Below are 26,140 nucleotides of genomic sequence, written 5' to 3' on the forward strand. Positions count from 1 at the left end.
CTGTCAGATCGAGTGATAGTGTTTCTTCTTCTTCATCACTCTCCTCTCCCTCTTCTTCTTGCATCACTGGCTGGGCAGGCTGGAATTCTTGGGTCTCTGAAATGAGAAAGGCACAAGGATAGGGTTGAGGTGAGGCGAGGGGGAAAAGCAAGAGCTGCATGCTTGCATCATGTGCAGATTGTAAATCAGAAGAGATTGTGGGATGAAGGGGAAGTGTGATATGAGAAAGGGGGTAATGTATGAGGATACCGACATCTTGTATTCTTTCAGCCCCACCTCTGGCCACGGGCTCAGCCAGGCCCCTGCCAAGAATGGCCAGCACCATCTCCTCCATGGGGGTGAGGTGATGCAGGCGAGCCTGTCCCCCGCCAGTTAGGTGCTGCTGGCACTGGTTGTGAGCCACCTTTTCCTGCAAGAGAAAGGGAAGTGTGTCAGTGAGTGTGGTGCAATGTGTTTGGGTGATGTGCCTGCCTTGGTGAATAGCTGACAGTGTGAGTAAGCTGTGAGATGTGAGTGTGAGGCTTGCAGCAAAGGTAAGTGTGTGAGGGTAAGATGGAGCTAGGAATGTGAGGTATGAGTCATGATTGATAGAGATTGTTGGTAGCTGAGTAATGGGGGGGGTGATTGAGCAGTGTGTGAGGATAGTGGTGCAGTTTGTGGGATATGGCATTTGAAGATGAATTCACTGACCTTGACCACTTGTATGAGGTTATAAAACTTCTTCCTGCACTGCGTGCACGTCCTTGGGGCGACACTGCTGGCATTCACCACAGTGGCTATCTGCCCTTTGGTCTGTTGCTTGGAGGGCCTCCTGGCCCCCTGTGGGAAGAGGACATCTGTCCTCCTATTGATCTCATGCACCAAGGCCTCCAGTGCTACATCGGAGAACCTTGGTGCACGCTCTCTCCCCTGTTGTTCATTAATTGATTTATTGCACTGTCTCCCGCGGCCAGTTGAAAGATCTGCTGCAGGCAAAGGCACCTCTCCTTTAAGAGTTGCAGACTGCCTTTAAGTAGTGCAGGCTAGCTTTAAATGGTGCTAACCACACATTGGGGTCCTTGCTGAGCGTTCAGCCACTCAGCAGCATGTCCAGCGCTGGGCCAAACACCTCAATCATGGAAATGAACAGGCAGCATTAAGTTTACGTGCTGCCTGCTGTGCTCAGAAAGGGTGAGTGCAGCGCGATCCCTGAGCCTGTTTTCAGGGGCAAACAAATTTCTATGTCAACAACTGTGAATATCATCAGATGCCAGGAACTACTTAATTTCTTTTTGAAACCTCTTAAAGCTTCCAGTCCTAGCACCTACATCATAGCAACCTGTTCCCCGTGTTGACCACTCGTTCCCTTAATAAATTCTGTCTGCATTGCCTATTTACTTTATCTTAAATCTATGCTCCTAGTTCAGTAATTATAGAAACATCGAAACATAGAAGATAGGAGCAGGAGTAGGCCATTCAGCCCTTCGAGCCTGCTCCGTCATTCAATGAGATCATGGCTGATCTTCCAAATTCAGTACCCTGTCCCTGACTTCTCCCCATATCCCTTGATCACTTTTGCCTTAAGAAATATATCCAACTCTTTCTTGAATATATTTAATGAACTGGCCTCCACCGCCCTCTGTGGCAGAGAATTCCACAGGTTCACCACTCTCTGGGTGAAGAAATTCCTCTTCATTTCAGTCCTAAATGGCTTACCCCTTATCCTTAAACTATGACCCCTGGTTCTGGACTCCCCGGCCATCAGAAACATCTTTCCTGCATCTAGTCTGTCCAGGCCTGACAGAATTTTATAGGTTTCGATGAGATCCCCTCTCAATCTTCTAAACTCCAGTGAGTATAAGCCCAATCGACACAATCTCTCCTCATACGTCATTTCTGCCATCCCAGGTATCAGCCTGATGAATCTACGCTGCACTCCTTCCATGGCAAGAACGTCCTTCCTCAGGTAAGGCGACCAAAACTGCACACAATACTCAAGGTGCGGTCTCACCAAGGTTCTGTACAACTGTAGCAAGACATCATTGTTCCTGTACTCGAACCCTTTTGCTACGAAGGCCAACATACCATTTGACATCCTAGCCGCCTGCTGTACCTGCATGCTTACCTTCAGCGACTGGTGCACAATAACACCCAGGTCTCTTTGCACTTCCCCTTCTCCCAATCTATTGCCATTCAAATAATAATCTGCCTTCCTGTTTTTGCCACCAAAGTGGATAACCTCACATTTATCCACATTATAGTGCATTTGCCATGTTTCTGCCCAATCACCTAACCTGTCCAAATCATTCTGGAGTTTCACGACATCCTCCTCACAGCATACCCTCCCACCCAGCTTTGTGCCATCTGCAAATTTGGAGATATTACATCCAATTCCCTCGTCCAGATCATTAATATATATTGTGAACAGCTGGGGTCCTAGGACCGATCCTTGCGGTACCCCACTAGTCACTGCCTGCCACTCGGAAAACGACCCGTTTATTCCAACTCTTTGCTTTCTGTCCACCAACCAGTTCTCTATCCAAGTCAATACCTTGCCCCCAATCCCACGTGCCTTAATTTTGCACACTAATCTCTTATGTGGGACCTTATCGAAAGCCTTCTGAAAGTCCAAATATACCACATCCACTGGTTCTCCCTTATCTATTCTACCAGTTACATCCTCAAAAAATTCCAGTAGATTAGTCAAGCATGATTTACCTTTTGTAAATCCATGTTGACTTTGTCCGATCCTGTCACTGCTTCCCAAGTGCTCTGCTATTACATCTTTTATAATGGATTCTAGCATTTTCCCCACTACCGATGTCAGGATTACCGGTCTATAATTCCCCACTTTTTCTCTACCACCTTTTTTGAATAGTGGGGTAACATTAGCTACCCTCCAATCCATGGGTACTGTTCCAGAGTCTATCGAGTTCTGGAAGATGACCAGCAATGCATCTACTATTTCTAGGGCCACTTCCTTAAGTACCCTGGGATGTAGATTATCAGGCCCTGGGGATTTAACGGCCTTCAATCCCATCAATTTTCCTAACACCATTTCCCTACAAATACTGATTTCTTTCAGTTCCACCCTTTCATCAGACCATATGTTCCCCGGCATCTCTGGGAGGTTATTTGTGTCCTCCTTTGTGAGGACAAAACCAAAATATGTATTTAGTTGGTCTGTCATTTCTTTGTTCCCCATTATAAATTCCCCTGATTCTGACTGCAAGGGACCTACGCTTGACTTCACCAATCTTTTTCTCTTCACATATCTGTAAAAGCTTTAACGGTCAGTTTTTATGTTCCTTGCAAGCTTACACTCATATTCTATTTTCCCTTTCTTAATTAATCCCTTTGTCCTCCTTTGTTGAATCCTAAACTGCTCCCAATCCTCAGGATTATTGCTTTTTCTGGTCAATTTATATGTCCTCTCCTTGGATCTTATGCTCTCCCTAATTTCCCTTGTTAGCCGTGGTTGAGTCACCTTTTTTGTTTTATTTTTATGCCAAACTGTGATGAATAAATTCTGTAGCTCATCCATTCAGTCTTTGAATGTTTGCCATTGCCTATCCACCGTTAACCCTTTGAGTGCCATTCCCCAATCAATCCTACCCAACTCGCTCCTCAGACCATCGTAGTTTCCTTTATTTAAATTGAGGACCCTAGTCTCTGAGTCAACTATTTCATTCTCCATCTTCATGAAGAATTCGATCATATTATGATTGCTCCGACCCAAGGGGCCTCGTACAACAAGACTGCTAATTAATCCTTTCTCGTTACATAATACCCAGTCTAAGATGGCCTGATCTTTGGTTCGTTCCTCGACATATTGGTCCAGGAAACCATCCCGTAAACACTCCAGGAATTCCTCCTCCACAGTATTGTTACTAATTTGTTTGGCCCAATCTTTATGTAGATTAAAGTCACCCATGATGGCTGCTGTGCCCTTATTGCATGCTTCTTTAATTTCCCTTTTAATGCCATCCCCAACCTCCGCCTTACTGTTTGGAGGTCTATAAACCACTCCCACTAATGTTTTTTTCCCCTTAGTATTCCTCAATTCTACCCATACAGATTCCACATCATCAGAGCTAATATCCTTCATTACAATTGTGTTAATTCCTTCTTTAACCAGTAATGCTACCCCACCTCCCTTTCCTTTTTGCCTATCTTTCCTGAATATCGAATACCCCTGAATGTTGAGTTCCCAGTCTTGGCCTTCCTTGAGCCACGTTTCCGTAATCCAAACCAAATCATATTTGTTTACCTCTATTTGCACAGCCAATTCATCCACCTTATTACAAATGCTCCTCAGATTAAGACACAAAGCCTTCAAGCTTGTTTTTTTAACGCTCTTAGACCTATTAGAATTATTATTTACTGTGGCCACGTTTGATTTAAACCGTTGATTTCTCTGACTGCCACTTTCGTTTTTCGCCTTCCTATCTTTTGCTTTTATCCTTGTTTCCCTTTCCTCTGTCTCCCTGCTCAGGTTCCCAACCCCCTGCCATTTTAGTTTAAACCCTCCCCCACAGCACTAGCAAACACTCCTCCTAGGACATCGGTTCCAGCCCTGCCCAGGTGCAAACCGTCCGGTTTGAACTGGTCCCACCTCCCCCAGAGCCGGTTCCAATGTCCCAGGAACTTGAATCCCTCCCCCTGGCACCATTCCTCTAGCCACATATTCATCTGAAGTATCCTTCTATTTCTACTCTGACTAGCACGTGGCATGGGTAGCAATCCTGAGATTACTACCTTTGAGGTCCTGTTTTTTAATTTATCTCCTCACTCCCTATATTCCGCTTTTAGGACCTCATCCCGCTTTTTACCTATATCGTTGGTGCCTATATGCACCACGGCAACTGGTTGTTCACCCTCCCCTTCCAAGATGTTCTGCAGCCGCTGTATATGGCAGGAAAATGTATATGTTTTCAAGTTATTGAAACCTTTCATAATTTGTAAAATTTCTATCATGTCTCTCCTTCATCTTCTCATATCTTTCTCTAGATTTATTCTGTCCCTTTCAATCACCATCTTTGTTTTCAGCCCTCATCCATGTTTTAACCTGGGTCTGAGCAATATATTGCACTGATCTTGCTGTTGTCACTTTGCTTCCCTTATGATCTGGAGTGTGCCTTTTTTTGCCCAATATCTAGATAAGCAACAGCATGACCCTAGAGATTATAACAGAAGATTCCATTAAAATATGTCGTGTGCAGCCACATGAATTTTCTCTGTTTACAGAAGGTGAACACGACCAAGACAAGGCATAGCTTCGAACTTTGAATACACAAATGAACAATATAATGAAAGAAAGACTTGTATTTCTATAGTGTCTTTCATGACCACTGGACATCTCAAAGCGCTTTACAGCCAATGAAGCACTTTTGAAGTGTAGTCACTGTTGTAATGTAGGAAACACATCAGCCAATTTGCACTCAGCAAGGTCCCACAAACAGCAATGTGATAATGACCAGATAATCTGTTTTCATGATGTTGATTGAGGGATAATATTGGCCAAGACACCAGGGATAACTCCCTGTTCCTCTTCAAAATAATCCCCTGGAATCTTTTACGTCCACCTGAGAGGGCAGATGGGGCCTCGGTTTAATGTCTCATCCAAAAGGTGGCACCTCCAACAGTGCAGTACGCCCTCAGCACTGCACTGGAGTGTCAGCCTAGATTTTTGTGCTCAAGCTCCTTGGAGTGGGATTTGAACCCACAACCTTCTGACTCAGAGGCGAGAAGAGTGCTCCCCACTGAGCCACAGCTGACAGAAAGTTATTACAGTGAGAATAATCACCTCCCCTGTGATCCTTGGTTAAGACACAACTTATAACTCTTTGAATATTGGCTTGTTTTTGTAGTGTCCGTGTGTAGATAAAGACACTGAAGACAGGAGTTGGTTCATAGGTATTTACTAAGCAAGTCTGGGGGGGGGTTTCTAAAGGGTATACACAATACACAGGCTTATATAGCCCAAGTGGCAATTACCGGCATTACGCACACCTGGGGCTCTTAAAGGCACATACACCATAATTGCTCTTAAAGGCACATACACCACAATTCCTCCCCTTCTAGCTAACTAGTACATCATATTTTAAGTAATTATTAATTACATGTTATATGCAAAATAATATACATTGCTGTATTAATTAATTATAAGTTAGTCTCTCAGGAGGCTTCCTGACTCGGTCCGGATAACGCCTCGGGGGTGTAGTAGTTTCTGGTGGTGTAGTAGGTTCTTCTGGCAAGGCTGATTCGGCTTGAAGGCCAGTGTCGGGTTCATCGGGCTCCAGTATCACCGGATCGGAGGTAGATATGGGTATCTCTACTTCATCGTTAGATGTATAGAGTGGTGGTGTAGGTTGTCCCTTTTCGGATGACTTGATGATTTGGTCAGCATGGCGCCTTATTATGCTGCCTCCAATGTCCACGGTATACATCAGTGGTCCTAATCGTGTGCAGATAGTTCCAGGCTGCCATTTCTCGGTACGGTAGTCCTGGGCCAAAACCGGTTGGCCTATCTGGAAGGCCCTAGTTGGCCTTTCATTCATGCCCTGAAACTGCCGGTTCTCCACGTCCCTTCGGATGTTGGGCTTGATCAAATCCAGCCGGCATCTTAGGTTTCTATTGTAGAACATCATGGCGGGAGTTTGGTTAGTAACCATATGCGTTGCATTCCTATATGCAAATAAGAAGTTATCCACCTTGTGCTGAAGTTTTATGTCTTCATTACCCATGGCCTTGATGGCCTTCTTGAAGGTCTGGACAAACCTTTCAGCCAATCCATTGGTGGCGGGATGGTATGGGGCGGACGTGTAGTGCTTTACCCCATTGTTCTTTAAGAACTTTCTGAATTCTTCGGACACAAATTGCGGTCCATTATCAGAACATATCTGCTCCGGCAGCCCATTCCTGGCAAATATGGTCCTTAATACTGTGATGGTTTTTTCCGTGGTGGTGGAGGACATCTTTATTACCTCCGGCCACTTGGAGTGTGCATCAACTGCGATTAAGAACATTGAGTCCAAAAATGGACCAGCAAAGTCGATGTGCACCCTTTGCCAGGGAGATGAGGGCCACTCCCATGGATGTAGAGGGGCCTGTGGCGGAGCATTTTGGACCTTCTGGCATCCTAGGCAGCTCTTGGTCATGTCTTCGATGTCTCCATCGATACCTGGCCACCATACAAACGCCCTAGCTAGGATCTTCATTTTCACTCCACCCAGATGCCCCTCGTGAAGCTCCTTTAGCACTTTATCCTGGAGTTTGGGTGGAATCACCACTCTGGATCCACACATCAAGGTTCCTCGGCACACTGACAGCTGTTCTCTTCTTTGCGAGAATGCTGGCAACAGTGGTTCGCCATGTGCTGGCCATCCCTTCACTGTTAAATCGTAGACCCGTGAGAGAGTAGGGTCATTTCTTGTCTCCCTTTCAATGGCAGAATTTGTCACCGGTAGACATTCCACTATGGTAGAGTGGAATATCTCTACTGGGTCTACTGTAGGTGCCTCTTCTATCGTTGGCAACGGTAGGCGTGATAAACCGTCAGCATTCCCATGCTGTTTTGACCCTTTGTATTCAATGTTGTATTGGTGTGCCCCTAGAAAAAGGGACCACCTCTGTAGTCTTTGTGCCGTCATAATGGGGACACCTTTTTTAGGGTTGAATATGGAGATGAGGGGTTGATGGTCAGTCAGCAAGGTAAATTTTTGTCCGTGTAGGTAATGGTTGAATTTCTTCACTCCCCATACCAGGCTGAGTGCTTCCCTGTCTATCTGGGCATAGTTATGCTCAGCTGAGTTCAATGAGCGTGACGCAAAAGCTATCGGCCGTTCCGAGCCATCAGGGAATCTATGGGGCAATACCGCTCCTATGCCGTAAGGGGATGCATCGCACGCCAGTCTGATTGGTAGTGATGGGTTGTAATGAGCCAAAATTTTCTCGGATGTGATTAAGTCTTTACATTTATGGAAGGCACGTTTACAGTCTTCGTTCCATTTCCAAATCACTCCTGTCTGTAGAAGATCATTAAGAGGGTGTAGAATAGTTGATAAGTTCGGTAAAAATTTATGATAGTAATTTATTAATCCCAGGAATGACCTTAATTGTGAAACATTTTCAGGTGCTGGGGCTTTTATAACTGCTTCAATTTTTTCAGGTGACTTATGCAACCCTTCCTTATTAATTATGTGGCCACAATATGATATCTGATTTTGGAAACATTTGCACTTGGGGCGATTTGCTCGTAGGCCCCATTCTTTCAGCCTAGTGAGCACCTGCTCCAAATTGGCAAGGTGCTCGTTGTCGTTTTCTCCTGTTATAAGGATGTCGTCTAGGTAGCATTGAGTCCCCGGAATCCCTTGCAGGACTTGCTCCATAGCTCTTTGCCAGATAGCTGGAGCTGATGCTATTCCAAAAACCAGTCGATTGTACTGGTACAGGCCTTTGTGTGTGTTTATTGTGAGATACTTTTTAGAGGTCTCCTCAACCTCCATCTGTAGATATGCCTGTGCCAAGTCAATTTTTGTGAAACGTTTCCCTCCGGATAGTGAGGCGAAAATATCTTCTATCCTCGGAAGAGGATACTGTACCGTGTGAAGGACCGGGTTTACAGTCACCTTAAAGTCTCCACAGATGCGAATTTTTTTCTGTTCCTCAGAGTTATTTTTCAATGTTTTTTTCATGACTGGAATGATGGGTGTTGACCGTTCGCTCCAATCTATTTTGGATAATACACCTGCCTTTTCCAAATTCTTCAGCTCTGCCTCGACTGCCGGACGTATTGCGTATGGCACCGGTCTTGCCTTAAAAAATTTTGGAATTGCTGTATCTTCCACTTTTATTGAGGCGGTGATGCCTTTCAAGGTTCCTAGTTTATCTTGAAACACTTCTTTGGCGTTGGCCAAGATGTCTTTTAATCGTTCAGGTATGATGTCATCATTGTTTTTTTTCTTACTGGTCACCGTCAGTGCCTGAATGGAGTGCCAGTCTAAACGTATCTTCCTTATCCATTCACGTCCCAACAACGGTGGACCACCATCTTGTAGAATGTATAAATACAACTTTTGTATTTCTTTGCCGTTGTATACCACAGGCACCCTTATTTTTCCTTTGGGGTAGACTTTCTGCCCCGTATATGTTTTTAAGATAATGGATGTGTCTTTTAGAGGTATATGCGAAAATAGCCTCTCGTAATCTCGTCGATTTATTACGGTTAGAGCTGATCCTGTATCTAGCTCCATTTTAACTGGGGACCCTGCTATTGTGAGGGTAACCCAAATGGTTTGGTAATCCTCTTTGGCAAGTACATTATGTAATTTGAGACAGCTTAGTCTCTTGTTTCCGGAGTCGCTATCGCTATTCTGGCCTTCGGAGCTATTGTCCGGCATCATTTGTACCTTCCTGTACTTTTCTTTATTGATTTTTTTGTTTTCTGTCAGTGGATTTATTTTGTCCAGATTGGCATACCCGTGCAATGTGTCCAATCTTACCACATTGCCTGCATGCTTTGCCCTTGAACCAGCAGTCCCTCTGGTTATGGGTGGATCTGCCGCAGCGATAACATCTTCCGAACTCCTGTGTCATTTTATGGGTGCCGAAGTCCTGTGTCTCTTGTTGTATCTCTGCAGCTCCTTTTGCTGCTGCTTCGTATGATACAGCCATACTGAAAGCTTTGTCCAATGTTAAATCTTTTTCAGAAAGCAGTTTTTTTTGTGTTCCTTCATTTAAGAGACCGCAAACAAATTTGTCTCGAAGATAATCCGATAGTCCTGCTCCGAATTGGCAGTACTTTGATAGCTTTCTTAATTCGGTTAGGTAATCAGCGTTACTTTCATTCTTGTGTTGATTTCTCTTGAAGAACTTGAATCGTTCCGCTATCAGCAGCGGTGTTGGGTTTAAATGCTCCTGCAGGGTATCAACAATTTCTTTAAAAGTCTTGTCCTTTGGTTTGGCTGGAGTGATTAAATTTTGTAACAGCCCGTATGTCTTCACGCCCATTAAGTTCAGAAGTACTGAAGCTTTTTTTTCATCTGTTATTCCATTTGCAGTGCAATAAACCTCTACTCTTTCCACGTATGTGGTCCAATCTTCTATTTTGCCATCAAAAGCCTCAATATTACCAGATTTAGGCATTTCAGAAAAGATATGGCACTTCCCGCGTTTTTTTTTTTCTCTCTGTAGCAACGATATGGCGCTTCCCGCGCTTTCCCGCCGCTGCTACCGATAACAACGCTGTTTTACTGTGGTTTCAGTTTATTCACTGTTGGAGACTCGTTCCCGACGGAGGTCTAAACGCTGACCTGCTTGACGCGCCGGCCGTCTCTCGAGTGCACCCTCCCAGTCCGTTATTGCTTGCCTCCGATTTCGCTGCCTGTCTCAGCTGTAGAGCCCGCCGCTGAAGCTCCAGCCTGACGCCCAGGAAGGATTAGCGCAGTACCTGTCACCAGCTTGGCCAGCTGGTGAAACCACAGTTTCTCTTACTTCCCTGAGTCTTCTGGACGCTGGAGGAATCGATGTCCTTGAGGTGCTGCCGAATTGCAGGTAAGTCTGTTTCCACTTCGTCGCCACTGTAGTGTCCGTGTGTAGATAAAGACACTGAAGACAGGAGTTGGTTCATAGGTATTTACTAAGCAAATCTGGGGGGGGGGTTTCTAAAGGATATACACAATACACAGGCTTATATAGCCCAAGTGGCAATTACCGGCATTACGCACACCTGGGGCTCTTAAAGGCACATACACCATAATTGCTCTTAAAGGCACATACACCACAGTTTTTTTCTAGCTAAGCTTCTGTAGCTAAGTTAGTTCATATTTTTTAAAACACAGGCAGGTGTATGTGTGCAGCTTTGAAAATACAGGAAGGCAGGGTTCTCTGGGAACTACTCCTCCTTAAATCAATGAAAGGGTGCCTCAGTCCTCCGAATTGCCAATCACAGATATTATACCCTGTGGTGACCACCTACCCTTTCATGCAGAAGTAGGGAGCTCCCCCACATCTGCCTTGACTAAGGTCTCCATTATGCAAATAATTGGAACAAGATCAGGACTTCCAGGTGTACAAGAAGCCATTTTACAGCAATAGCATGAAATGTTTGAGATTGTACTTAATTATCTTCCATTTAAATAACAAATTAACACTTCGAATCAACTATTCTGGTTGTGAAAACTACTAAATGTAGCATTCCTGTAATATTGAAGTTAAAAATTCTAGCTCAGGCAATCCAGGCAAAATCTATTTTGCCACACTGCATCATTTGAATAATTAAATTAAAAACTATTGGTTTAAAACCAACAATAACATTTCAAACAAAATGAAGTATGTCCTCGGAGAAATAAGAACGAAATTGCATTTCAGGACCTCACGATATACTAATGTGCCGTCACTGTTGTAATGGAATGAAACACCACAGCCAATCTATGCACAGCAAGATCCCACAAACAGCAATGACATAAATGACCAGATAATTTGTTTTAATTATGTTGGTTGGGGGATAACTATTGGCCAGGACTCTGGCAGAAGAATTCCCTTGCTCTTCTTCAAATAGTGCCATCTCCACCTAAGGAGGCAGACGGTGCCTCGGTTTCACGTCTCATCTGAAAGACGGCACCTCTGACAGTGCAGCACTCCTTTGGTAATGCTGTAAAGTGTCAACCTGGATTATGTGCCCAACTCTCTGGAGTGGGGCTTGAACCCATGACCATCTGGCTCAGAGATGAGAGTGCTACTGGTGCGTCAGGACTGATAAAAAAATAACTTTGGATAAGAGTTTAAAAATATGTATTAGTACAGAAACTGCATCAAAACAAAAGAACTCAAGAAGAAAATGGTTTCAAAAAATTAAACCATTTGGTAGCAGCTGCTATTACGTAATTGTACCTGCAATGTGCATAAGTAATGTTTCCCAGACAACCTGGCAGTTTATTTTCATACAACTCTACTCCCTGACGTGATTCTTCCATGTAAATGTTAGTGAGTACTAATGAAGTCTTGCAGGGCTTGAAGTTTCCAAGCTGTAGCTGTTAAATGTAAGAGCTGTTTCCATAGTCCGGCAATGATAGCCTCACACCAGCTCCAGAGTTGTGTCACACCGTGGTGGCGTGCTACATGATGATGCACGTTCCATTTCATGGAGAGAAGAACTGATGCTCTACATTCAGGAAGTTGTTGGAGATTGATACTTCTCTGCACCCTCTCTGGAGTCTGTGTTGCTGTATTATTCCATATGGGGCCAAGAGAAGGTAATATTACAACTGACGATGGACTGTGCATACACAGCTTTTTGGGGATATGAAAAATGGTTAGTTCTCACAAATGGTCACTTGGCAGGTTTTGTCAATATAAATTCTGTGCTTAGAGGAATTGAACTAGCAAAGTGTTATACATAAACACTGTGGCCACGATTTTGCCGGCGCTCAGGGGGCAGGTTTGGAGGCAGGTCGGGAGTTAAAATTCAAATGAATGATGGTGGGTTCTGTCCCACCTCCACGCAACTTTCCACAGTGTCGGGTCTACGAGACCTGATCAGACCCGACACCAAACGGCGGGAGAGGCACTTAAGGCAGTTAACAGCTTGTTAACTGCCGACATAATCCCATTTTTACAGGTACTTCCCATTTTAGTACATGTTCAGCGTGTTGCACATCATGCGACCAACACGCCAGCTGAATGTGTTGGGTTCAGCAAGCAGTTGAATTGTTGAAAGCTGCTCCTGCAGCATAAAAGCGGAGGAGCAACATGGCTGACTTTCAGATGGCAGAACTTTGTGTTTTGAGGTTTTGGAAAACATTTTGCAGGTCTATTGAGCTTGTAAGTGTTTAAGCTGAGATCCATATGCACTGTGACCTCCTTGGAACGCCCTCTCCCCACATTGACTGAGCACTTATAACATCTATTCCTCAACTGAGATATATACCAGCGGAATGGGAACCATTTACACTCTCTCATCCTGGTCCTCAGAATCAGAGGAAGAGCAGCCATGGCAGCAGCAGAACCAGGCACAACAGCAGCAGCAACAGGAGCGCTAACCTTCTCCTCAGCCACCTGATGCTGCACAGAGCACAGGGCGTCAGCGCAGGGCTGCTCTGCACCACAGGAGATACCCCCAACACAGAGATTACAGGCCAAGGATGAGCTTCCTCAACATGAGTGAGCAGCAGTGCCAAAGGAGGCTGAGACTTTCGCGAGAGGTAGTCAATGACATCTGCACAATGCTGCAGCAACACCTGGAGCCCAGAGAGGCGGGTGGACACTCCTTACCATTGGCTGTCAAAGTCACCGTCGCACTCAACTTCTTTGTTTCAGGGTCCTTCCAGGGATCAGCAGCAGACATCAGCGGCATCTCCCAGTCGGCCACACACAGTTGCATCACGCAGGTTACCGATGCCCTCTTTGCAAAGTCGCACAATTACATTCACTTCTCCATGGATGAAGCAAGTGTAACTGTGCATGCGATTGGCTTTGCAAATATGGCAGGCTTCCCAAGGGTGCAGGGCATTGTAAACTGCACACATGTGGCCCTTAGGGCACCCCATCACCGCAAGGGCTTCCACTCCCTTAACGTCCAGCTGGTGTGTAACCACAGGAAGAATATTATGCATGTTTGCGCCAAGTTCCCTGGCATTTGCCATGACTCGTTCATCCTGCGGCAGTCTACTGTGCCTCAGCTCTTCAATTCGCCAATGCAACGGGGAGCGGTACAATGTGAGCCACATATTTACCAGAAGCATCATAGAGCAAACCATCGGCTGCTCAAAGTGCGCTTCCAATGACTCGACAGATCTGGCGGAGGCCTACAGTACGCACCAGCCAGGGTCTCCAGAATCATCGTGATCTGCTGTGCCCTTGTAGGTGGTTTGCTTTGGTGGTTCGAATCACTCCCCCTACTTAGTTCTAGATGACAGGAATGATGGTGAACAGGGTTGGAACACAGACAAGCTTTTCGGTCTCAACCGTACGATGTTTAATAAGGTTAACACACACACCTGCCTCCAGTACGTAAAATGCCTGGTGACGTAAAACAAACAGTACAACAATATAACTTGGCCCGTCGAACAGGCCCCTGTGTTGTATTAAGACACCTAAAATCACACTGTGTTGCAATACAGAGTATAACATGGACTTGTCCCACAAACCCTGGAACATACACTACATAATACACACAGAACCTCCCCACTAAGCCCTTCTGGATTGGTTGGGACACACAACACCCCCTCACACAGTACTGGTGATCTTAAGGATGGTTGGGCTTGGACAATGCTCACCCCAATTGTCCATTTTCTTGCTCGCTGCTTCCCTGTGTAGAACGTGTCTCCTGGTTCTGTATCGCTGATGCAGTATCCAAGTCCCAGTTTCGAGGTTCGTTCCTACAGTCGAAGAGCAAGGCAAGGCTCTTGTCGCTCATGGTGGTTTCTTCTCTCTGTCTCGGACGGAGTGCTCTGTTCTTGGTTCAGAGAATGAGGGCACGCGAAGGCGAGCAAGAGAGAGAGAGAGAGAATGGCCAAAGCTGCATTCTCTGTATACCCTAAAAGTTCATTAAGGTCTGTCTATTGCAGTGATGTCTTTTAAATCACCCTTCTTTGTCTGGTTCCCACCTTTTTGAGTCTGGGCCTTCCCCCAACTTTTGCATTCCAATACACACCCAGTAATCCAAACCACAGGACATGTACAGGGCTGGGGGATGGAAGACAATTCCTTATCTTGTCTCCCCCTCCCTGTGGTACATATTTGATGTGATTTAGTCTTACTGCTGATATGTTTTGCCCAAGGTTAAAGTGTTTTTCATTGAAGCCAGGAAGCTCATTGTTCCAGCAAAACTGGCATTGTTGTCTTATCCAATTGAAGATCCATCGAAACCCATTAAAACACAAAGGGCTAGATTTTCAGTATAGACAGTTTTGGGGCGCTAACCTTAGCGCCCGCCCGAAGTTAGCGCCCGCCCCAAAGTAGCGCCCCGTTGCCAAAAATTCAGTGGCTTCGCCCTAAGAGGTTGGTGGAGCGCTAAAAGAGGCGTTCCACTACTATCTTTAGGCGCTAAGCCGGCGGTGCAGAGCGCAACGCCCGAGCTCGGGCGCAGCGCACGGCAGACACACTGGTGCCAGTGAGCTCTTAAAGGGGAAGGGTGTATGTCTTCTTTTCAAAAGCAGAGTCTGGGGGAGAGGAGGAGGAGGAGGAGGAGGAGGAGGAGGAGGAGGAGGAGGAGGAGGAGGAGGAGGAGGAGGAGGTGGTGCCCGGAAACATAAATACACCGTTCACAACAACACACTGGATCCTTCCACACAATACATGCAGACTGCCGTTTATAGTGCATGAGGAGTGCCCTTTAATTTGCGCTCCCCAGGGTCTGTTGCGTTCCATTTTACAAACGCTCTGGACGCCAGCCGCACAATGGGGCGGTCCGACTGAAGTTTGGATTCGGGGCGGCCAAAGGGCGTTGCACGAGGATGTGATGTCATTTTCTGCGCGCGCATCCGGGCGGCCGCTAAACTTTGCGCCGGCGCTAACGGGCAACTTAATTTGGGGCGGGGCGCAAACTGCGCTGCGCCCGGGCGCTACACGCATAGCGCCCGAAAATCACTTCTCTTAAGGCGCTAACTGCTGGCGCAAGCAACTGAAAATCTAGCCCAAAGTCTCATCACCTATCGAGACGTTCATTGTCCAAAGTAAATGTCTTTTCCATAGTTAAATTGAAACTCACAGGTGTGTCTGTGCTTCTAGTTCCAACAGCACCATACCCCTATCACTGGGCCAAACAGGCTGCTGGTCAAACAGCAGTAACAACCATACAAAATGTCCGATACAAAAAAATCCTTGGGGTCTGCGCCGATGCTTGCACCCTGCACAACATTGCATGGCAACGTGGCTTAGCACTGCCTGAGGAACAAGTGTTTCAGCGAACAGCCTCCTCGCAAAAGGAGGAGGAGCAGGAGGTGGAGGAGGAGGTGGCAGATGAGGGATACCTTGCGGAGGTGGATGTGCTAATTCCACCAGCTCACAACCACATTGCTAGCCGTCATCGACCTGAAACGTTACCTCTGTTTCTCTCTCTACAGATGCTGCTGAGTATTTCCAGCATTTACTGTTTGTATTTCAAAGTTACTTTGGTAGCTTTGGGACGTCTGGTAGTTGTGAAAGGTGCATTCGAAATGCTTTTCACCCATCATGTTTCATAATTAAAGTGTATGTGGGAACCTTTAAAAAGTGCCTTTGATTTTCTATCTTTTCATTAAACGACTTATTACAAAGTTTTGAGTATTATGTCAATATTAATGGGTCACAGCCAATACACAAGGTCTCTTCTATGTGAAAATCATTGGTTGATTGAGGGATTATGGAACTGTCCTGGTCCACAAGTACATTTTCACGAATGGGACAGATTTAAGCATATAGGATTATGCTTGGCTATGAACTTAAAATAGTTGATTCAAAACTCAACATGGCATTGCCAAATAGTAAATAGTCTTGATTTACATACTTACTCTAATACAGGGTATTACCACTAGCATATTTATGGTACAATTAATACAAATGGAAAGAATATTCTGATGAATAACCTATTAGTAAGGATATTACTCAGTTAATCAGAAGATATTTTCATCTATATTTATTGAATACAATAAACTAAATCTTCATTTAACAACACCAATGAAGTAACTAATGAATCCTGATACAAAGGCAAAATACTGCGGATGCTGGAAATCTGAAATATAAACAGAAAATGCTGGAAATACTCAGCAGGTCAGGCAGCATCTGTGGAGAGAGAAACAGAGTTAACGTTTCAGGTCTGTGACCTTTCATCAGAACTGGAAAATGTTACAGACATAGCAGGGTTTAAGCAAGCACAGAGGGGGGGAAGACGGGGAGGGAAGGAAAGAATGCTGCAAAGTTGATTTGACACCGGCACTGCCATTGCAGAGCTCCACGATCCAGCTGATGCCCTCTCTTAACTCTCACAGCTGAACATGCGTTAATAGCATGAAGGACTACCACCAGTGCTATTTACGCTGCGCTTCAGCAATCCTAGTAATCTGTTGGAGGACAGATTGCTGGACTGCTGTGACACCCTGCAAGACCTTTGAACACTTGCATCCTCAGCCATGATGGCAGCAGACTGAGCTGAACTTGCATGACTTCAGTCTGAGCTTCCACTGTAGCACTCAGACCATTGGTGGAAGCTGTTTTTGCTGCAATGGAAGCTGAGACATCGGCCATCAGACGCTGCATCATGGTTGAGTCCCCAAGTGTGTTGATAGGGTTGGCCACCAGTTCCATGCTGGAAAGGATGGGCTCCAAGCTCTGTGCAACGCCGTGTGCCAAGTTGGTGCTGGACTCCTCTAAGCTCCTTGACATTGGCTTTTTGGCAGGCTGTTCAGTGCACCAAGCATTTCATTGTGCATACCCATCAGCCTTCTTCTGTAGCCTGGCCCATTGAAGTCCTCATCTGAGTCCTCTGCAGCAGAACTCATGTGCGACCTTGCCCTCCGGGGAGCTGGTACCTGTGCTATCCTTGCCCCTTGCCCTGGCTGCAGTGCACTTGTGCCCAGTGTCTCACCACATGCAGATGCCACATTATTGCTATCCTCTAAGATATGCACAGTGTCAGTATCTGAGCTGGTGGCTTCGAGTTTGAAATCAAGTGACGGTGTGTCTTCATCATCACTGTCTTCTTGGTCTTCCACCACTGCCGGGGCAGGTTCACTTCCTGATTATCTGAAAGGAGAAAATCACAAGGGTAGGGTTGTGGTGATGGGGAGGGGGTAGTAAGGGGTGCAGCTAGGCCTTAGCTATTTACGATCTATATTAATGACTTAGATGAAGGTACTGAGTGTAACGTATCCAAGTTTGCTGATAATACAAAGTTAGGTGGGAAAGTAAGCTGTGAAGAGGACGCAAAGAGGCTGCAGAGAGATATAGAGAAGTTGACTGAGTGGGGAAGAACATGGCAGATGGAATACAAAGTGGGGAAGTGTGAAGTTATCCACTTTGGTAGGAAAAACAAAAAAGCAGAATATTTTTTGATTGGTGAGAGACTGGGAAATGTTTGCACTGGGTGTCCTTGTACATGAATCACAGAAATTTAATATGCAGGTACAGCAAGCAATTAAGAAAGCAAATGGAGTGCTAGCCTTTATTGCAAAGGGAATGGAGTATAAAAGTAGGAAAATCCTGTTACAACTGTACAGGGCATTGGTGAGACCACACCTGGAGTACTGCATACAGTTTTGGTCTCCTTATTTAAGGAAGGATATATTTGCATTGGAGGCAGTTCAGAGAAGGTTCATGAGGTTTTCAGTGATTCAGAGATTCAGCTGTTTCATCAATGACCTTCCCTCCATCATAAGGTCAGAAGTGGGGATGTTCGCTGATGATTGCACACTGTTCAGCACCATTCGAGACTCGTCAGATACTGACGCAGTCCGTGTCCATATGCAGCAAGACCTGGACAACATTCAGACTTGGGCTGACAAGTGGCAAGTAACATTCGCACCACACAAGTGCCAGGCAATGACCATCTCCAACAAGCAAGACTCTAACCATCTCCCCTTGACATTCAATGGCATTACCATTGCTGAATCCCCCACTATCAACATCCTGGGGGTTACCATTGATCAGAAACTGAACTGGACCAGCCATATAAATACTGTGGCTACAAGAGCAGGCCAGAGGCTGGGAATTCTGCGGCGAGTGTCTCACCTCCTGACTCCCCAAAGCCTTTCCACCATCTACAAGGCACAAGTCAGGAGTGTGATGGAATACTCTCCACTTGCCTGGATGAGTGCAGCTCCAACAACACTCAAGAAGCTCGACACCATTCAGGATAAAGCAGCCCGCTTGATTGGCACTCCATCCACCACCTTCAACATTCACTCCCTCCACCACCGGCGCACTGTGGCTGCAGTGTGTACCATCTACAAGATGCACTGCAGCAACTCGCCAAAGCTCCTTCAACAGCACCTTCCAAACCCGCGACCTCTACCACTTAGAAGGACAAGGGCAGCAGACGCATGGGAACATCACCACCTACAAGTTCCCCTCCAAGCCACACACCATCCTGACTTGGACCTGTATCGCCGTTCCTTCACTGTCACTGGGCCAAAATCCTGGAACTCCCTTCCTAACAGCATTGTGGGTGTACCTACATCATATGGACTGCAGCGATTCAAGAAGACGGCTCATCACCATCTTCTCAAGGGCAATTAGGGATGGGCACTAAATGCAGGCCTAGCCAGTGATGCCCACATCCCATCAATGAATAAAAAAAAAAGGTTGATTCCGGAGATGAAGGGGTTGTCTTATGAAGAAAAATTGAGCGGGTTGGGCCTATACTCATTGGAGTTTAGAAGAATGAGAGGGGATCTTATTGAAACATCTAAGATTCTGAAGGGGCTTGACAGGGTAGATGCAGAGAGGATGTTTCCCCTCGTGGGGGAATCTAGAACTAGGGGGCAGAATTTCAGAATAAGGGGGCACCCATTTAAATCAGAAATGAGGAGGAATTTCTTCTCTCAGAGGGTCATGAATCTTTGGAATTCTCTTCCCCAGAGAACTGTGGAGGCTGGGTCATTGAATATATTTAAGGTGGAGATAGACAGATTTTTGAACGATAATGGAGTCAAGGGTTATGGGGAGCGGGCAGGGAAGTGGCGTTGAAGCCAAGATCAGATCAGCCATGATCTTATTGAATGGCGGAGCAGGCTCGAGGGGCCAAATGACCTACTCCTGCTCCTATGTTTTTATGTTCAAATGGCATATTAGCTTTTGTTACAAAGGGATTAAGAGTATAAGAGTAAAGAAGTCTTACTACAATTATACAGGGCATTGGTGAGGCCACACCTTGTCTATTGTGTACAGTTCTGGTCTCCTTACCTAAGGAAATACATACTTGCCTGAGAGGGAGTGCAACGAAGGTTCACTAGATTGGTTCCTGGGATGAGGGGATTGCCCTATGAGGAGAGATTGAGTCGACTAGGCCTATATTCCCTAGCGTTTAGAAGAATGAGAGGTGATCTCCTTGAAACATACAAAATTCTTAAGGGGCTTGACAGGGTTAATGCTGAGAAAATGTTTCCCCTGGCTGGTGAATCTAGAACACGGGGTCGCAGTCTCAGAATAAAGGATCGGCCATTTAGGACTGAGATGAGGAGAAATTTCTTCACTCAAAGGGTTGTGAATCATTGGAATTCTCTACCCCAGAGAACTGTGGATGCTCAGTCATTGAGCATATTCAAGACAGAGGTCAATAAATCTTTGGGAACTAATGGAATTAAGGGATATGGTGATAGTGCGGGAAACATAGAAGATAGGAGCAGGAGTAGGCCATTCGGCCCCTTGAGCCTGCTCCGCCATTCAATGCGATCATGGCTGATCATCTAAATTCAGTACCCAGTCCCTGCTTTCTCCCCATACCCCTTCATCCCTTTAGCCTTAAGAAATATATCCAACTCCTTCTTGAATATATTTAATGTATTGGCCTCTACTGCCTTCTGTGGTAGAGAATTCCACAGGTTCAGCACTCTCTGGGTGAAGAAATTCCTCCTCATTTCTGTCCTAAATGGCTTACCCCTTATCCTTAGACTGTGACCGCTGGTTCTGGACTCCCTGACCATCGGGAACATCCTTCCTGCATCTAGTCTATCCAGTCCAGTCAGAATTTTATAAGTTTCAATGAGATCCCCTCTCATTCTTCTAAACTCCAGTGAGTACAAGCCCAATCGATCCAATCGCTCCTCATACGTCATTCCTGCCATCCCAGGTATCAGCCTGGTGAATCTTCGCTGAACTCCTTCCATGGCAAGAACATCCTTCCTCAGATAAGGCGACCAAAACTGCACACAATACTCAAGATGTGGTCTCACCAAGGCCCTGTATAACTGCAGCAAGACATCCTTTTTCCTGTACTCAAACCATCTCACTACGAAGGCCAACATACCATTTGCCTTCTTAACCGCCTGCTGCACCTGCATGCTTACCTTCAGCGACTGGTGCACAAGAACACCCAGGTCTCATTGCACTTGCCCTTCTCCCAATCTATTGCCATTCTGATAATCTGCCTTCCTGTTTTTGCCACCAAAGTGGATAACCTCACATTTATCCACATTATATTGCATCTGCCATGCTTTTGCCCAATCACCCAACCTGTCCAAATCATCCTGGAGTTTCTCGGCATCCTCCTCACAGCACACACGCCCACCCAACTTTGTGTCATCTGCAAATTTGGAGATATTACATCTAGTTCCCTTGTCTAGATCATTAAAATATATTGTGAATAGCTGAGGTGTAGTTGAGGTAGAAGATTAGCCATGATCTTGTTGAATGACAGAGCAGGCTCGAAGGGCCGAATGACCTACTCCAGCTCATATTTCTTATGTTCTTATGTGGCTTGCAACAGTGCTAAGTGTGTGAGGGTGAGGTGAAGCATATGAATGTTAGGTATGAGTCCTGATTGATAGAGATTTTTGGTAGGTGAATGATGGGGGTGTGGTGAATTGAGCAGTGTGTGAGGCTAGTGGTGCAGTTGGTGGGATATGGCATTTGAAGATGCAATTTTAAATATGTGACCTTGACTACTCATGTGAGGACATTAAACCTCTTGCGGCACTGCACGCAGGACCTCGGGGCTAAATTCCTGGCATTTACCTCTGCGGCTATCTGCTCCTACTGCCTTCTCACCATGTGCCTGAAGGGCCTCCTGCCTCCTCATGGATACAGGACGTCTCTCCTCCATTCCCCGTCCTCCACCAAGACCTTTGGTGCAGCATCTGAAAACCTTGGTGCTTGCTCTCTCCCATGGTCAGCCGTTGTTCTTTTTTACACAGCACTATTCTGAATAATGTCAGCACCTCCAGCAGCCACAATGCACCTTCCCTTATGAGGTGCAGGCTAGCTTTAAGTAATGCTAGCAAATAACGACATTAGGCCCCCTGCTGATGCATGCAGCCAATGAACAACACGGTCAGTGATGGCTGCACTCAGAAATCATGATAATGAGCAGGCAGTACAAAGTTGGTGTGCTGCCTGCATTTCATTGAATGGGCACATCGCGATCCCCACGGCTGCTTTCAGGTGCTATCCAAATTAACCCCCAGTAATTCTAATTTACCCTGAATGTTGGTGGCCTTACTGAGTGAATAACATGAGTTTGAATGTCTGGTGTACACTGTTATGATCAGATACCATTTACTTATCAATAAACTGGACCTTTTAACTGGCAAAATACTGTAATGATGCAAGAGGCTGGCAATCAATAATGAATCAAACTAAAGTTTGCTTTCTCAGCATTTATTAAGTAACTCCAGTCCCTTGTTTACATGCGGAAAATTGCAGTCTCTTACTGGTTAGGCAATATGTACAAGGATAATTTTGTATTGACAGTTTTAAAGCGATTTCACATTTTCTGTATGTTCCCTACAACCCAGTTCTTTAAGCTAAGAGGCTTACCATAGTTACAAACAATAATTGTATTACAATATACTCATGGGTAATGTAAGTTTCCTCTACCAAGAATATACCTTCATTGGTTTATGTTGTAATCCTTCAAGAACAAAAATCCACACAATGTCCTTTCCCCCAACTTGATTATTTCATCTGTTTTTTTATATATTTTATCCCAAAGGTTTGCATGGTTCTCGATGTAAAAAAATGGAGCTTTCTTGAGTGGAATTGGAGTGAATTTGCAAAATAAAAGTCTGTCATTTGTTTAAAAAATGGGATTTATCTAGTTTCGTTCACGATTTGAAAGCTTTTATGACATATCTGTCTTGGTCAATTTTTAATATCGGTTATCAATACGTGATCAACAGGAGTAAAAACGAGGGTTAGCAAAAACGATGTTTTATTTGTACTGCCAAGTACCGAGCTGCAATAACACAATTAAAGTATATGTGCGGAGAAAGCACAGACACCATGTTGATAACTTTAAGATTTATGTGGCTGAACCTGTAGTCGGCTTCCCGTGATTTCAAACTACAGGTAGCCAGGTAGCATCAACATGTAGAGATTATATGCTATTTATTAAAGTTTGTTTTTGGCATTCAATAATGTGAGTTTTTAAATGCAGAATACTTTCAAAATATGCTGCTCAATGTGCATGTAGGATCAAAGCAATATAACCCGAGATATGTATATATTTAATTCAAATTGTATTTCAAAGCTGCAGCATCCCTCTTGTTAGCCTCCTTGTGCTTTGTTTTAAAACAACCAAAACTTCGGTTTAGAAGAGACTAAGCTTTGAAAAGGCGGAATCTCAAAGTCGACCAAAGCTACTTCAGATGTATCAGTTTCGTCCTGCGGGGCAATGGCGAAGAATCTACCGATGATCAGATCCAGAAATGTGCCGCATGCTTCAAATATGGAATTACCTGGGCATCTCGCCGAAGTGAATCAGTATCTCATCATCAAGTATCTGTGGATAGTAAATATATCCAGAACGACTCTTTCGCTGAATGTTGTATAGAAAGGCCATAGCATAAAGATCGCTCTTTGATGTCTAACTGCAGATATATTAAGATATACTTTTGATTGGACATTCTGATTTTTTAGGTCAATAAATGGCACGGCGCATTCGTCCCATTTACTGACCGATCCACGCCACAGATATAGCTGTTGTATTCCCCGGCAATGCTGTGCTTATGTATATTGTGGAACACAGGGCGAAATCAAATGTTGCAAACACCTGGTGTGGTTGCTAAGATACTGCGGGAAGAGTTACCATACAACCTTAACTTTTGATACCGTTTAAAAAATACAGTATAGAGAGAGAGAGAAAAGGCTAAAAGGGGCAGTGTTTCAGTGACCTTACTTGTACAATTGTGAGACTAGCTCATGATGCACAGTCATCTAAACCGGGTGAGTTTCTGGAAAGCCTGCTTGAAGTCTTCGTTGGACATGGTGTAGATGATGGGATTGATGAGGGAATTTAGATACCCCAGCCAATTGAAGAAGTCAAAGATGGTATGATGGAACCAGCAAGCTTCCTTGCAGATGGGCATCACCAGGGTGATGATGAAGAAGGGCAGCCAGCACACGATGAAGGCCCCTAAGATTATCCCCAACGTTTTCGTCGCCTTCCTCTCCCTGGCCGCCGAGATCCGCTTCCTCTCCAAAAGAGCATCGGAAACTTTGATTTTGACGTGGTTTAAGTAGACAGGAGAACCGGTCTCGCTGGAAGCCTCGGTGGCCCGAGAGTTTACCGAAGACAGTGAAGATGATCCCGGGGAGTCGGTTACTAGCTGAGCCGTGGTCAGCCTCTTGCCCGTCTTCTTTGGTGTCTGCTTGAGGATTCTGGACTTCGCCTCCACGTAGATCCTCCCGTACAGAGCGATGAGCAGCAATGTGGGGATGTAGAAGGCTCCGAAAGTGGAGTAGATGGTGTAGAAGATTTGGTCGGTGTTGACCGTGCACTCCGTCAGCGCTCCTGCTTTGGCCTGTCTCCAGAATAAAGGTGGGATGGAAATACAAATCGAGATCACCCACACGGTGACTATCATCCCAGTGGCTCGTTCAGGGGTTCTCTTGATCGAGTACTCAACCGCATCTGTGATGGCCCAGTACCTGTCCAAAGCGATCACACATAAATGGAGGATTGAGGCGGTGCAACAGGTGATATCTGAAGACAACCAGATATCACAGACTACTTGTCCTAAGTTCCAGGTCCCGCTGACTGTGTAGACAATGCTTATAGGCATGACTAATATGGAGACCAGGAGATCAGTGACCGCCAGAGAGGCGATCAGGATATTGGCGGGAGTGTGGAGCTTCCTGGCCTGGTAGATGGTAGCGATCACAAACCCGTTGGACAACACAGTCGCCAGGGTGATGAGGCACAGGAAAACCGAGACAGAAATGCCCAAGGCTGTAATGCCGCCCCCAGCTGCAGTGTCGAGTTGTGTGCTGCAGTTTGTGTGCTTCCAATTAGTCTGCAAGTCAACGCTGTTTGGTCCCCGACATTCGGTTGATTGGTTCATCATTCCCCAGATTGGGAATCACAAAATCGATGAGAACAATAAACTGCGCCTCTCGGCATGGATACACACGTGCATTACTTGCCAATATCCAGTGGCATTTTACTCTAAGATGTCCAGTTGGCAAAATAGCGGGGTGTCGCTTATTGGGGCTGAGGAATGCAGAGTCTGCATCACATTGGCTGAATCAGGTGCCCGTGTATGTTGGGAATAAGAGAAAGCGAATGCCAGGGACTCCCAAACACTTCGCTCAAGCCGGTATGCTGCAGAATAGCGAAACCGCCTGAACACGGCGCAATTGCTTTAAAATGTAAACTTCTTCATGCTGAGACTAAACATTGCTGGGTCATTCACTTTCACCTGACTGGAGAACAATTGTCCGACTGACTTTCGCCTTTCAACTGTTCAACACAGGAGCTCGGTTTATTTAATAATCTAAATAAAGATTGATTGCCACCTCCGGATACAACATATACTTCGTCTGTAATCTTCACCTTAGACGCTGGCCAAATCCAGGGTCCACCAGGTTCAGGTTCATTTCTTTGTGCCGTTCGGTGTGCCGTTTGTACATCTCGACGCGGCAAATATCTTCTTTGGGTTGTTGGAGTGTTCTCCCCTGAATTGGTTGAGATTCAGTCGCTGCCGTATTATGGGGTTAGAGTAGAGCGGGGTTTAGTGAAGCGTGTAGGCAATGTGTCTGGTCCGCACTCTCCGCCTTCATTTATAGCGACCCTCCCACACGGAGAGGCGAACTGAAGCGCTGTCCCTCCGCTACTCGTCCTCCCGCACAGCGAGCCGCCTCCTCTGGGTCACCGTACCTCTTCATCTTTCTGCACCTGATCGCTCGGCCAGATCCTTTGGGGGAAATGACTATCAGAGAGGCTGCACTGGTTGACGTACATAGGCTGGAGTGACGATTCTGATGGAAGGACGTTTTCGACAGTCGACTGGTAGATTATCTTTCCACACGTTTAACTATCTACACCTTTCAGCTTTTGTTAAGAACTCCCGCTACCCAATTCCCCCTGAAAGCGGCGACACTTCAACATACACACATACATCAAACTCAGTGTAGTTCCTGAGCCACCGTGTCATGTGCAGCTTTACCTGAGACTGTTAGCTATTGGTGCTGAAACTAGACCAGGCATCAATATTCTTGCATTAATCTTGGATCCTATCAAAGAGAATAT

At 45.5% G+C, this 26,140-nt stretch overlaps 1 protein-coding gene across 1 annotated transcript; it reads right to left on the minus strand.

Annotated features, from left to right (window-relative positions):
- Positions 1-22,095: 22,095 nt before the first annotated feature.
- On the minus strand, positions 22,096-25,811 carry LOC147121642 (5-hydroxytryptamine receptor 1B-like). The gene has a single exon (XM_085977694.1). It carries the CDS (start codon positions 24,954-24,956, stop codon positions 23,823-23,825), a length of 1,134 nt encoding a protein of 377 aa, XP_085833820.1. The 5' UTR covers positions 24,957-25,811; the 3' UTR covers positions 22,096-23,822.
- Positions 25,812-26,140: the final 329 nt, after the last annotated feature.

The sequence above is a fragment of the Somniosus microcephalus genome, chromosome 3, assembly GCF_052327205.1.
Source record: "Somniosus microcephalus isolate GS21.2 chromosome 3, FLI_Smic_1.0, whole genome shotgun sequence".
Classification (NCBI taxonomy): Eukaryota; Metazoa; Chordata; class Chondrichthyes; order Squaliformes; family Somniosidae; genus Somniosus; species Somniosus microcephalus.

Coding starts and splice junctions, on each gene's coding strand:
- LOC147121642 (XM_085977694.1), bottom strand. CDS start 24,956: ATGATGAACCAATCAACCGAATGTCGGGGACCAAACAGCGTTGACTTG.